The 14,562-nt window shown below is 34.4% G+C and overlaps 1 protein-coding gene and 1 pseudogene across 1 annotated transcript; both read left to right on the plus strand.

Annotated features, from left to right (window-relative positions):
- The first annotated feature begins 1,904 nt into the window (after nt 1-1,904).
- LOC120179058 lies at nt 1,905-5,097 on the plus strand (annotated as a pseudogene).
- A 6,878-nt stretch (nt 5,098-11,975) lies between these two features.
- Nucleotides 11,976-12,934, plus strand: LOC120179039. Its single transcript, XM_039184765.1, has 2 exons — nt 11,976-12,566; nt 12,608-12,934. The coding sequence occupies exons 1-2, from the start codon at nt 11,976-11,978 to the stop codon at nt 12,932-12,934; spliced, it is 918 nt and encodes a 305-aa protein (XP_039040696.1).
- The last annotated feature ends 1,628 nt before the right edge of the window (nt 12,935-14,562 follow it).

Below are 14,562 nucleotides of genomic sequence, written 5' to 3' on the forward strand. Positions count from 1 at the left end.
AATTCGACAAAACCATAGCTTAGAAATCATTAAAAAGGTCATTTCATTCTCTGTTTATTCATCTAATTAACGCTTCTAGTAGTATAAAGGGTATCACTTATCATATGAATCGGATTAACATATACTCCAAACTTTAATCTTTATAACCAAATTACAATCCCAAAATAAGAATCAGAACAGAAATCGTATCGTAATACTGAAAATGAGAAGGAAAGAAAAGATTTCCTTAAAAATCCCCCAAGAATTCTGAGACACCAACCAACGAGCATAGGCAGCAACAGCATCTGTATTTAAATACAAAGTTTGCTTGAAAACCCAGAAATAACAAGACCTATAAACAGTAAAATAAGCCTTTGCTTTCCATGTATTTTTCTTTATTGCTGTGTTTTGACCGAAGAAGATGGATATGAAGTCGAGTCGACAGTTTCTGTACTTAAATACAAAGTTTTGGACTTGGAAGACGAATATGGGCAAAGGCAACGAATCTATCGCATTTGGAAATGAAAGAAGATGCGGCCTGGGGGATGTTCTAATCCTATGCTGTCAGATACACGATATGGAACACTGTTAATTTAGACGGTAATCCTATTCTGTTAGTTGGGTCAGTATTTTATAATTTTTATATTAATTTTTAATAAGTTTAATATAAAAGTGAGTGCTTAAATTATAATTAAAACTGACTTTTGGTACTTTAATTTTTTTTTAAATAAGTGTTTGATATTTTTTTGTTATATTTTTAGGTGTCTATCGTTAAAAAAATCGTTAAGTGACGTATGTCACATTTATATTTTTTCTAAAAATATTTTTAAATAATATTTTATTTAAAAAATAAAATATATAAACGTGACACACGTCACTTAACAATTTATTAACTGTAAGCACCTAAAAGTGTAACATAGAAAGCATTAGACACTATTTTGAATGAAAAAAAATTTAAGCACCAAAAGTCAATTTTGAGTATAATTTAGACATTTATTTTTGTATTAAGCCTTTTTAATAATCAATATATTTAGAAATAGTCGAGAAACTAAATAAAAAACATCTTATAATTAAAGGTAAACTACATGTTTAGTATATAAACTATCAATTTTGTCCATTTTAGTACCTAAATTTTCATTTTTTTCAAAATGATACATGACGTTTATTTTTTTGTTTCACTTTAATACCCTACGTTAATAACTTAACATATGGGTTGACATTGCATAGCTTTGGTGGACTGATGACCAATCCAAACGGTAGACCAGAAGAGAATGATGAGTCGACAAACATAGTCCAATTTTAGGCCCACGAGATGGTGGGTCATGAAGATCAAAGGATGAAGAAATCGAAAAGTCAATCATCTATTTGGGGAGATTGAGACGTTTTTCGATGAAACAAAAACCAAAATCGCATTTAAGGGGTAAAAAAAAGTGTGGGCTGGAAAGTTTAGGCTACATCAATTAACAAATATGCCATCTGACGATTTTAGCTGCAGCGGCCGACAAACCCGTCTGTTAGGTTTTTAACGATGTAGTACTAAAATGAAATAAAAACTAATTATTAGGTACAATTTAGAAACAAAAATTTAGATACCAAAATGAAAAAATTAATAATTTAGATACTAAATGCATAATTTATCCTAAAACTAAAAAGATCATTTGTATACTTTAAGAAAAAAATAGTCTCCCTGTATGACCGAGTCCAAGTCATAATTTTCAGCCTCGGCAAATCGGAGCAAATTTTACTTGCATTTCATTGGATCCTTTTCGTTATGATATCCAATAAAATAATGACACCTGTGCCATTTCACTTGTAGATGTAAACTGGACAGGTTTCACTATTTCATTGGATAATTGAAGGAAATAAGAGTAGGAAATTGTTTGCCCCTCTTTTAAAATCAGACCCAGAGGACTTGAACCCCAAAATCAGCCGAAGGAAAGAAAAATCAAAATGGCGGATCACAAGCAGCATCAACACCACCACCGTCCCAACCGCCTCTCCGTCCCTCCACGAGCCACCGGATTCACAACCCAAACCCCACCCGAGATCTTACCCTCCGTATTCCTATCCTGCTTCCATCACAACCCCAATTGCAACTCCCTCGAAACACCGCCTTTCCCTCCATTCTTCCATCGCTTCCTCTTCTTCCCAAAAGAAATCTTCATCTCTTTCTCTCTTCTCCTCCTTTCCCTCCGCTCTCTTTACTCTCTCCCTTTCATCCGCTCTCTCCTCCTTCTTATCACTATTCCCTTTCTCTTTCCTCGTCTTTTCCTCTCCTTCCTCTCTCTCTCTCATTTACCCTCTTCTCTAAAAAAAACCCCAGAAATCTTCCTAATTTCCCAATTTATTCTCTCACAAACACTCAGCTCAAACTTCTACTCTCCAAGTCTTTCCTTTTGTCGACTATCTTACTTCTCAGGTTCCAGGCTCTTAGATACTGTGGCACAGCTGCTATGATCTCAGCTGAACTATCCGGAAACCTTGCTGGCAGGCTTTTTTCCAAAGAGAAAAAACCGAAGAAAATCTCACTTTATTGGGTTTTGCTTTTATTTATTGGCTTGATGCTATTATCTCTAAGTGGGATAGAGTAGATTGCTTTCCTTTAAATAAGACTGGGTTTTCCATGTATCCTAGAGAAGGCTGTGTTAGAATTTGGCCTATGTTATTGCCGTTTTATCAGGGTTTTTAGGTTGTTATGAGAAGGCTTCCATGGACTGGGGGAGCATTAGACAGCTTGGTCCAAAAAGGGTTCGATTGATTTCATTGTTTTTCACTACCGTTATGCTTTTTGTTCCGCCGTGGTTAGTTTCTTTGTTTATGAAGTGAAGGGGGAGGCAATATTTCTATTGATAATTTAGGATGGCCTTTGATGATATTGTTGTCTTCGGTGTGATTTGAGTGAGAATTTCAGTGATGATGATGATAAGTTAATTAGTTCTAAAGATTTCCGGAGGGAGTTTGTGGTACTTTCCTCTGTACTGTATATTGGAGTTGTTTTTTTGAGGAGTTATCACTCTCAGGATTGTTGTTGTGCGGCTTGCTGTTGTACATTGCTGTTCGAGAGCTGGATCCTGTTTATACGAGTTATATTGAATTGGGGATGGAATCTTCCGAGTCTTTTAGTATGTCGATAATGAAACCTATTCAACAAATATGAGTGAGCGAAAGTCTCGGAAAATTGCATTGTTTCTATTGATTAATACCGGATATATGGTTGTGGAATTTGTTGCTGGATTCATGAGTAATAGTCTGGGGTTGATATCTGATGCATGTCACATGTTGTTTGATTGTGCCGCTTTGGCAATTGGTCTTTGCATCTTATATTTCACGGTTGCCTGCTAATAGTCAGTTCAATTATGGTAGAGGTAGATTTGAGATTCTATCAGGGTATGCTAATGCAGTTTTTCTAGTTCTAGTTGGGGCATTAATTGTGTTGGAATCCTTTGAGAGGATTTTGGATCCTCAAGAAATATCAACCAACAGTCTGTTAACTGTCTCTATTGGAGGGCTCCTTGTCAATGTGGTGGTTTGATATTCTTCATGAGGAGCATCATCATGCACACGGCGGATCATGCTCGCACTTGCATTCACATTCTGATTCCCACTCTCACGCCCATCATCATCAGCATTCACATAATCGTGAAAGTCATGTTGAACATCATGAGTTTATAAATGTGTCCGACGGATGCCATGAGTCTTGCTCCAGCCATGAACATCATCACAGTAACCAGCATCACAGCAACAATCACCATGGCGAAGATCACAAGAAACACGAGTTTCATGGCCACCATGACCATTATCACAATCAAGCTCTAGATGATTGTGCCAGCCATCATGATCACCTGGACCATGGACATAAACATGAACATGCTCATAGTCATGACAACCATGATTCTGCCCACATCATGATCACCATGACCATGGACACAAACATGAAAATGCTCATATTAATGACCATCATGATTGTGCCCATCATCATGATCACAATCATCATCATGATCAAGGCCTGCACTCCCATACTCACTATTCCGAACCTAAAGGTAATTTACCACAGAAGCACAAGCATCAACATAGACCACAATATGGAGGGAATCTTCTTGCATGTTCTGGCAGATACCATGGGAAGTGTTGGAGTTGTTGTATCGACCCTCCTAATCAAGTACAAAGGATGGCTTGTTGCTGATCCTGCATGTTCAATATCATTAATTCAGTTATTCCATTGCTTAGGAATTCTGCCGAAATTTTGCTTCAATTCCACCACAAGAGTTCCAAGGGCTCATGGAGGGAATCTTCTTGCATGATCTGGCAGATACCATGGGAAGTGTTGGAGTTGTTGTATCGACCCTCCTAATCAAGTACAAAGGATGGCTTGTGCTGATCCTGCATGTTCAATATTCATTTCGGTTTAATTATATCGTCAGTTATTCCATTGCTTAGGAATTCTGCGAAATTTTGCTTCAAAGAGTTCCAAGGGCTCAGGAGCAAGGTTTGAAGAAGGCCATCAGTGATATTACAAACATGAAAGGGTACGTCGCGTTCAAAATGCATGTATGAGCTTTACAAACTCAGATATAGTTGGAACAGTTCACCTTCACATATCAGCAGGAACTGACAGGCTGCTATGAAATCACGAGTGTCACATATCTTACATGATGCCGGAATCAAGGACTTGACGTTGCAAGTTGAATGTCTAGAACAATAGTAACTGATCCTAGGTTACACTAATGAGGATAGAAACTTCTAGCTCATTCGTTGTAAGACTGAATCTAATCATGATCTGAGGCAACAGATTGCTCCAATTGATATGCTGTTGTTAAGGAGTGTGACGTTCTCGGTTCTATCTTGGGCATGTAAATACTCATAATAATCGAGTTCAGCATCGATGTTTCCATCAAGGAATAGAAAAAAGGTTGACATTTATATTTGTTACAGATGGGATCAGTGGCAGTGTCTTCAGAACTAAAGAGGACTGTCTAAATTCTCACAGGTTCAGCTCCAAACAAAATATCTAATTGGTTATGTAATGAAACAGGCAGTGATATATTATTTCGTTTGTGTGGTCTGTAATCCAATCCTTTTCCTTTAGATCTGATTGCATCATCCTTATTCTTTTCTTCACCAACTTACTTATATGAAGATTCATGGATGGGAAATAGAGGTGGCAAATGAGTCATTTAGATCGGGTTTGGTCTGGATCATTTTGGTTCGGGTATTTCGGTTTAGACTTACTTTGGGTCAGGTTTGGGTCGCGTCGGGTCATTTCGAGTATTAGTTTTATTCGGGTCGATCGATCGAGTATTAGGTTGAGTCAAATATCAAATCGGTTGATTTCGGGTCGGACCGAATCGGGTCGATTGATTTTTGATCGGATCGATATCCGATCAGTTATTTTGGTTGGGTCAACTTTAGATCTTCAGGTCAATTCAAGTCAAGTTGGATATCAGTTAAATCAAGTATTATAGAATTGTTGATATATTTTTATAAAAAAAATTGTATTTTTTAAATATTATCATTTGTGTTCTATTTCATTCAAATTCAATTATCATTTACGAATTATAATTTAATTCAAACTCACCTATAAGATGCGTTAGAGTTTGTGATATTTTTTATTGATCCGGACTGAAAAGTTTATGCTACGATCTATTTGATTAAAAAACAAAAAAAAAAAATCATTATAAATTTCATATCTATTAAAATTTTAAATTAGATACTTAATGTTTATATAAATATTAAGTTTGAATAAATATTATTTTAAATATTTTTAAATGATTATATTATTATATCATCAATAATATTAGAATTTTATTATAAAATAATATATATCTTAATTTTATAAAATAAGTTATTTATGTAGTATTAATAATTTTTTTTACATTAAATTTAAATAACTTTTTTCATATACAAAGATGAAATTCTTTGTAGTGAGTTTTGGAAAGTTATTTAGTAGTTCCAAAGTAAAATATAATAATCCATTTCAAGCATAGTTTAACCTAATATATAAGAGTTTAACTTGTCTAATGATTTATTAACAAGAGATGTGATTAGTATATACGAATAATTTAGGATAAAATAGAAATATTCAAAAAGTTTGGGGGACCGATTTAGGATGAAGATAGCTTGGGATGAAATGAAATGTTCAAAGTTTGAGGACTAATTTAAAATAATAGTTATAGTTTCAGAATGAAATTAAAATGTTTAAAGCTTAGGACTAATTTAAAATAAGGATGATAGATTGGGGATATGAAGCAATTAACTCATTAAAAATTATAATTTGATTTAAATAATTGAAAACCAATTTAATAATAAGTTATTTTAGTATTTTTACACATTTTAACTCAATTATCGAGTTAAAATCGGGTCAATGTTTAGTTCAACTCGAGTTTAGATCAGTTAAATTCGGGTTTATTTTAGTTCAGGTTATTTTAAGTTCGAGTTACTTTCGGGTTGGCTAAAATTTGGGTCGATTTGTAATATCCTCAATATCGGGTTAGTGACTAAATTGTAAAAAATCAGAATTTGGCGAATAAAGTAGAATAGTTCAATAGTTCAATTATTTATTTGGAAATATTTCCTAAATGTTTTTAGTAATTATTAAAGGAATTAAAGGGTAAAATTGTCAATTGACAAGGAAAGATATTTTTCCTTGATAAGGATGAATCACGTTGGGTGGGGGGAGTTATCTAAAACTCTTTCTTCTTCTTCTTCTTCTTCTTCTTCCTCCTCCCGTGAAAGCAAAGCAAAGGTAAAATTTATTTATTGTTGATTATTAGCTGAAATTTAAGTTGAGTTTTGATCATTAGATGATAACTAAGCTTAAGGAAAGCTTAAGTTATCTTAAAATCAAAGATAAAGGAGTTAGGGAAGATTAAAGATTTGGAGTTCTTGAGTGAAATCTTGAAATAGAGTTGATAAGTTGAATTTGAAGTTAAATTTGACTTGTCATCAACTTAATTAAGAAGTATTAAGTGTTAGAATTGGATTTGAAACATGTTGAAAATTGTGTATGATTCTTGAAGTTCATAAAGAGGAGAAGATTTTGAGGTTTAAGATGAGATAAATGAATATAAATTGGTTTAAGTATGTGTATTTGAGTTAATAATATGAAATGGAATGAAACATGAAGTATGGAAGCTGAAAATAATGAATTTTCGTATTTGAACAGTGATTCTGGGCAAAAAGTTACAGATTTCAATAGGGGTATCGATACCCTAGGGGAAGGTACCGATACCCCCTAAAGGAAAAATGAAATTTTGGTTCATTAAACTAGCTTAAGTTATTAACATCAAGTTATAAGGTTTATGCTTCTAATAATCGTCTCGAAAATTATGTTTATGTAGATATAAGCCTAAACAAGTTCCAGAACAATCAAATAATTAGGATCGAATCAAACAAGGCTAAGGTGAGTGCAATTTAATTGTACTTATGATATTGAACAAACATTGGCTTGCGATGAGCCAATGACGGAGTTACTATGGTAAGAAGTGACTCCTAAAATGTTAATTGATTTGTGATTCTTATGTGACATGACCTACATGATTACATGTTATATGGATCATTATATATGTTTGACATGAGATAAGTGATATGAGATTAAGTGAATGAACATAGATGATATATATATGATGATATAAGAATAATACATGAATCAAATGATATGAGTTATATGAGAAACATATGTGAACAAGATATGATATATGTTTATATGAAACTGTGCAAAGTGATACGAGCTATGTGACATACGAATATGAAATCATATGAAAAGTGACATGAATTACATGAAAGTAAACTGCGTGAATACATGCACTTGTGATACATATGTATGATATGAGATATACGGTTACACATACATGTGGTATGTGACAGAAGAGAAAAAATAAGTGATATGAAATGTATAAATGATAATGCCCATGTTATATGATATGAGAGCTACTGGTATAGTTGACATGCCAAGAGTCGAGGGTTACCTATGTCTTTTGGGACATATAGACAATTATAGTTTACCTATGTTCTTCAGAACATATGGACAGTTACATAGGTCATTCGGGACAAATTTCATATGCCACTCAGTGGGACTTATACGAGCTGTTGTGACACCAATAGTGCACAACCTCAATGTACTCGAATACCTTGAGTTCTCAATAATGTACATGGGCCTATAAAAGATGCCAAAAGTATTTATAAGATTTATATGTGATACTGTGTATTCCTAAGTGAAATGTATTTGTTATATGAGATTGGAAATCATTTATGCGTTAGTGTGATTTAGAGTTTATATTATATGCTGATATGGTATAAAAAGAAATTAATTATGATAAAATGAGAAATGATAAACATGTTAATGATGTTATGTTACATGATATGTGCATGTATGTATGTGTTACAGAGAATAATATATGTTTTGGTATGATAAGGTAGTATCAAATGTTCATGCATTGTAGAAGTTACAATTAGCATATAATTATGTTTTATATGCCTCACTAAGTCATCGACTTAGCGTGTGATTGTTTCACACGTAGGTTTGGAAAGCGAAAAAGAGAAGTAAAGGAACAAGACAGGTCAATTCCCCTTACCGAAGATCATATCAGAAATGTAGTTGAATTATATGTATTTTGTTACATAGAATTTAGTTGGCATGTAATATAAAAGATTTGAATCCGATATGCTCTGATCGAGTTTTGTAATGTTTTAAACGTATTTATGTAAATGGTAAATGTATAGTTTATGGAAGTTTAAGTATTTTGTGAGATTTATATGTTTTGCCGGAAGTTACTGTAGTAGTATTGTAGCAGGGGTATTGATACCCCTGAAGCAATCTGGAAAATTTTTAACATTCGGTACTGTTCACGTTACTGTTCATATCGTATAGTATTGTTCATAAATACGTTTTTGACTTGAATTTTTATAATGAAATATAATTCAACAATATATGATCGTATTTTCTTAAAATAAGCTCAAATGTTTTGATATTTTGTAAGAATATCATTTTTTTAAAAATTAATGTGACATCTCGGACTCGTATCCGGATCGGGTACGGGTTGGGCTGTTAAATAATTTCAGTTCAATTCGGTTTTTTGGAGTTTCAGGTCAAATTTTGATCATCTTGTTCGGGTCTTTCGAATCAAGGTTCGAATAATCAATTTCGAATCAAATTTGCTAAGCCTAATGGAAACCTAACAAATGCTTCTTACAAACCATTAGTGAGATATCAATTTATAGACTCGTTTATTCGGTATTTGGCCTAACTTACTTTAAAATATAATTAATTAAATGTTCATTTGGTGGGATTTAAATTTTCTATGCTTAGAACTTAGGCTTAAAGTTGGAGCTGGCAAATTTGACCCGTAAATAATTACTCAAATCGATTTATTGGATCCGAGATATGATATAGACTCAAATAGGATTATCCAAAATTGATCAGAAATTTAAAATAATTCAAATCGAACTGAAATCGACCTGAATTTTAATTGGACCAAAAGTAATTCAAGCTGAAATTAACCGAACCGAAAACAACACGAACCGAAACTCCGAACTAAAAGCAACCTGAATCGAAAGTAACTAAATTTAATTTACCCGATTTGAACTGAAATTCGACCCAATTTTAACTCGATAATTGAATCTAAATTATGGATAATTTATTATTTTTTATTATTATCTAATTTTAGAATCAGTAAATAGTAAAATGATATGTGTTTATTCTCATTTCCATATACTACTAGTTAACCATCATTTCTAGTAATAGTTTAATAGTTTAATATAATTTTTTAAATAAAATATAATGTTTCCTCGTTTAAAAGATCATCTCCGTGTTTGATGAAATAACTTCTAGCTCTGAATTTGAACTGTTACAATATATATTCATATAAAATTCTTGATTTAAAGGTTTATTGATTCAATTGATTACAACTAAAACTTCGATGTGACAATATATATACTCATATAAAATTCTTAAATTATAAGTAATAAATAAAATCATCAAATGTTATGACGACAAAGAGCGACAACGATTGACCTAAAAATCTAAATGTAACTTGAAAATCTAGAGGTTAAACCAAAAATATAAAGGCTAACTCGAATCGAAACCGATCTGAATTGACCCGAAAATCTAATGGTTAAGTCGAATCGAAGCTAACTGATCCGATACAAAGTCAACCGATCCAATATTAATCCGACCCAAAAATCAATTGATCTAATTTTGACTTGACCATATACCCGACCTTAATTGAATTTTCATAGACCCGAACTAAACCTAAACCAAATCCGATCTAAACCGAACTGGATCTAAATCTAAGTAATATAGATGCGAAATGTCCCGAACCGATATGAATGACTCGATTGCCACCTCTACTTAAAGTAAAAATAAGTAATTAAACTATGTATTCTTTTATTTAAGTACCTAAACTATTTATTGGTTAAATTAAGCTTTTAAATTATTATTTAATCATGTTAGGTCATATCATTTTTTCAGTTAGAAAAGCATTTTTCGACTGATAGGATGTTGACACGTCATATAAAACTAGGTTTGTTTTGACTTTAGGCGCTTAAAACAAAAAAAATCATAGTTTAAGGGACTTATTTTGATAAAAAAAAATAGTTTAAGTACTTAAAAAATAACATAGTTGAAGTGTTTTTTTTATTTAGTTTAAGCCTAAAATTTAACTTCACACCAAACAGATGATGTCCCTAATCCCTCATTACTTCCTATTAATAATATCTTTATCCAGTCATGCATTTAATACATTATTACAATAAATAATGAATTAATTATCATAAAACACTTGGTAGCCAATCCATTAATATAAATACCATTTAAGCTAAAATATATTTGTAAAAAAGATAAAATACATTTATTTAATGGGAAAATTATATCATCCATCACTCAATTATCTCCACACTCCTATTTTGATCACTTAAGTTTAAAATTTTTAATCTAATCACTCAAGTTTTTAATTGATCTTGTTTAGTCATTCCGTCATTAAATAATTAGCAATATTATAATATGATAACCAATACCAAAAATCCAAAATGATGTAATTATAGATCCTATAGGAAATTAAATTTAGACCACAACGACGTTATTTTGGTCTAAATAAATCTTTTCCTTCTTCTTTCATTTATTTTATACATTTTTCTTTCTTTCTTCTTCCTCTTTTTTTTTCATTTTTTATAACTTGAATGAACTTAGATTTCGATCATCAAGTTAACCGTTGTTCTGATCACCACTGGTCGTTGTTGTCCAAGGCCAAAATCTCTCAAAATTTCCCACTGAATACATTCTACCGTTTTGAATGCAAATCTGATTTACTAAAAACCATCCAAAATTCCATAAATTTAAGTAGACTTCAATTCTATTCTTTGCTCTCTGACCGGCAAAAGTAACCACCACTCAAAGGACAAATGTTGGACAAGGTAATCATTCGGCAGTGGCTATCATTGAGGATGGGCTTAGAAAAGTAAGGAGCAACATCATGCATGGGAAAGGAAAGCAGATAGAAATAGCCAAACCGAGACCTGTTATAAATCGGAAAGATCTCAACCAAAAAAAACCCGAAGGAAAGGGGTGGCTCAACCCGAGAGGCATTATCGGAATGGGCGAAAACAGTGGAACAAAGGGCAGGCATTGCAAGTTTGGATAAGGAACCCGGAGAATCTTCCCAGACAAAACAGTGTCATGAACAACATCAACATAGACACCGAACAAGCCAGCATTACGGTGATGACCCCAGTAAACATAAACGAGGGTGAGCAAACAGAATTGGTAGAGATGTAGGTCCAAAAAACAAAATCCATCCCGTTGAAGCAACAAGGAAGTCACGTAAACAACTCACAGGTACAATGATTAATTTCTTCTTTTGGAACTGTCAAGGGGCAGCCAGCCCATCTTTTTTTAAGACACTTTAAGAAGTTATGTCGACAACATAATCCCAAGGTAGCCACTATAAAGTGGCGATAAGGCTGATAGAGTATTATCAAGATTAGGATACCCGAATTCTTTCCACATGGAAGCTAATGGATTTATCGGAGGAATCTGGATCTTATGGAAAGATACAGTGCAAATTGAAATTATGAATGTGTTTCCACAATACGTGCATGGACGGGCACAAGAGGAGGGGAGCACTAAATGGCTATACTTCACAGTTGTATATGGCAGCCCACAGGTGACAAAAAGGAAAGAGTTATGGGATCGACTAGCAGCCCTAAATCCGGGGAATATGGAAGCATGGATGTTGGACGGAGATTTCAACGCCACATTGCGATTGGAAGAGAAACAAGGAGCAAATCGAGGAAACGGTACTAGCAAAGGCTTCCAAGACTTTATCTTCAACTCCGAACTAATGGTGGTCGAATTTAGAGGATCGGAATCTACATGGAAACGCGAAAATCTTTGGAAAATACTAGATCGGTTCCTCTTTAATGAAAAATGGGCTGCTCTTTATCCCATGTCCATCGTTACACACCTAGACCGTGTAGGCTCGGATCATTGCCCATTGCTCTTCCACTCTCCAAAAATAACAGGTCGTACCTCAGAAAGACCATTCCGCTTCATTGCCGCATGGAAAAACACCCAGAATTTCCAAGCTAGTACGCGAGTCATGGAATAGAGAGAACGATGTCCTAACGAACATTGCAGTTTTCAAAACCAAAGTCAACAGCTGGAACAGTTCAGTCTTCGGCTATATCGGAAAACGAAGAAGCAATTGCTTGCAAGAAAATATACTCGGAGAGACTTGTACAATTAGACGCGGAGCTAAGAACACAATCAGACGAAGTTCTCGAACAAGAAAAAAGCCTATGGATACAGAAGTCAAGACAACAATGGATACGCCATGGGGATAAAACACGCGCTTCTTCCATGCTAACACCATGCACCGAAGGAGGACGAACTACACCCCAAAACTCAAGCTCCAAGACGGTAAATGGTGCTCGGACCAAGACCAACTACGAATTATGGCAGTAGACTTCTACAAATATCTATTTTCAAGCTCCAAGGAACATGTCAACAGTACGACATTCGAGGCCAATTCCCTTTAAACCAAGCGAATTTCCAGGAGGAAATAACTCACCCTATCACAGATGAAGAGATCAAACAAGTTGTTTTTGATATGGAACCGTTAAAAGCACCGGGAGCAGTCGGATTCCACGCACTTTTCTACCAACGTAACTGGGCGGTGGTAGGTAACAACATCTGTAGATTTGTAAGGGATATTTTTGCATGGAAACCATTTGAGGAAGCATTAAATCGAACGCTCATTGTGCTCATACCAAAAGTCAAAGGATCAGATATGATCACACAATTCAGGCCAATCAGCCTATGCTTAGTACTATAAAATCATAAAGAAAACCATAGTCAATCGACTCAAAACGCACATGACGCATTGGATCTCATAAAACCATACCAGTTTCGTCCTAGAAGATCGATCAGAGAACATCATCATCACACAAGAAGTTATGCACTCCATGAGATCAAAAAAAGGAAAAGGGATTTATGGCTATCAAGATATATTTAGAGAAGGTATCAACATCATCGTCCCTAGAATGATCATTCATAGACGATACCCTACAAGACATCAGACTTCCGACAAACTTACGACAACTAATCATGCGTTGTGTTTCGATGGTATCAACGCAAATCTTGTGGAGTGGAACAACATCCGAAACGTTCAAACCTACTAGGGATATTGGCAAGGGGCTCCATTATCCCCGTATCTATTTGTTCTATTCATATAGATGCTCTCTAAAGCCGTTCGAATCAGTACTAAGACGCAAGGTTGGAAACCAATTCGCTTATCACGTAATGGACCGGAAATCTCACATTTACTATTTACCGATGACATGATACTCTTTTCTAAAGCAACAATAATCATGTAACCATTATCAAGGATATTCTAGACAAGTTCTGTAAAGTCTGTGGATAGAAAGTGAGTACTGCAAAAACAATCTTCTTGTACTCAAAGAGCGTTGATGATCAATGCAGGAAAGCAATAAATGGAGTATGTGGATTCACCGAAGTTCGAGATCTAGGACGTTATCTTGGAGTACCCTTACTCCATAGTCGAGTCACAAAAGCTACATATCAGCACATCATACAACGAGTAAGCGATAGATTAACAGGATGAGCAGCCAAAAACCTATCACTAGCAGGTCGAATTACATTGGCCAAAAGCGGCATTAGCATCGATACCATTCTACTCAATGCAATCAACCATGCTACCAAAAGGAACATGTATAGAAATCGAGAAGATAATCCGAACCTTCGTGTGAGGCAAGTCGGATGCAAATCGTGGAATAAGCTTTGTTAAATGGGATACTCTTCGTACCCCAATCGCAGGTGTGGCCTCGGATTCAGAACACTAGAAAAGCAAAACGACGCGTTTTTAATGAAACTCGCCTTCAACTTAGTGACCAAGTCAGACCAATTGTGGACACAAATATTAAAATCGAACATTGTCCCAAAAGAAATTGCCAGACCACACGACTTTGGAAAGGCACTAGTATGAAGAAAACTGAGGATTAGAGACCTGATGAACCATTAGGTTAGCTATAGCTCTTTGTTTAAGCGGGAAAAAAATGATTGAAAAAATTAGG

The sequence above is a fragment of the Hibiscus syriacus genome, unplaced genomic scaffold (genome assembly GCF_006381635.1).
Source record: "Hibiscus syriacus cultivar Baekdansim isolate YM2019G1 unplaced genomic scaffold, ASM638163v2 tig00112399_pilon, whole genome shotgun sequence".
In the NCBI taxonomy this organism is placed as follows: Eukaryota; Viridiplantae; Streptophyta; class Magnoliopsida; order Malvales; family Malvaceae; genus Hibiscus; species Hibiscus syriacus.

What these genes read in the sequence shown, in the direction of transcription:
- LOC120179039 (XM_039184765.1), top strand. Translation starts at nt 11,976, where the DNA reads ATGGAAGCTAATGGATTTATCGGAGGAATCTGGATCTTATGGAAAGAT. An exon ending in ATTTCCAAGCTAGTACGCGA is followed by an intron (nt 12,567 to 12,607) that starts GTCATGGAATAG and finishes CGAACATTGCAG; the next exon opens with TTTTCAAAACCAAAGTCAAC.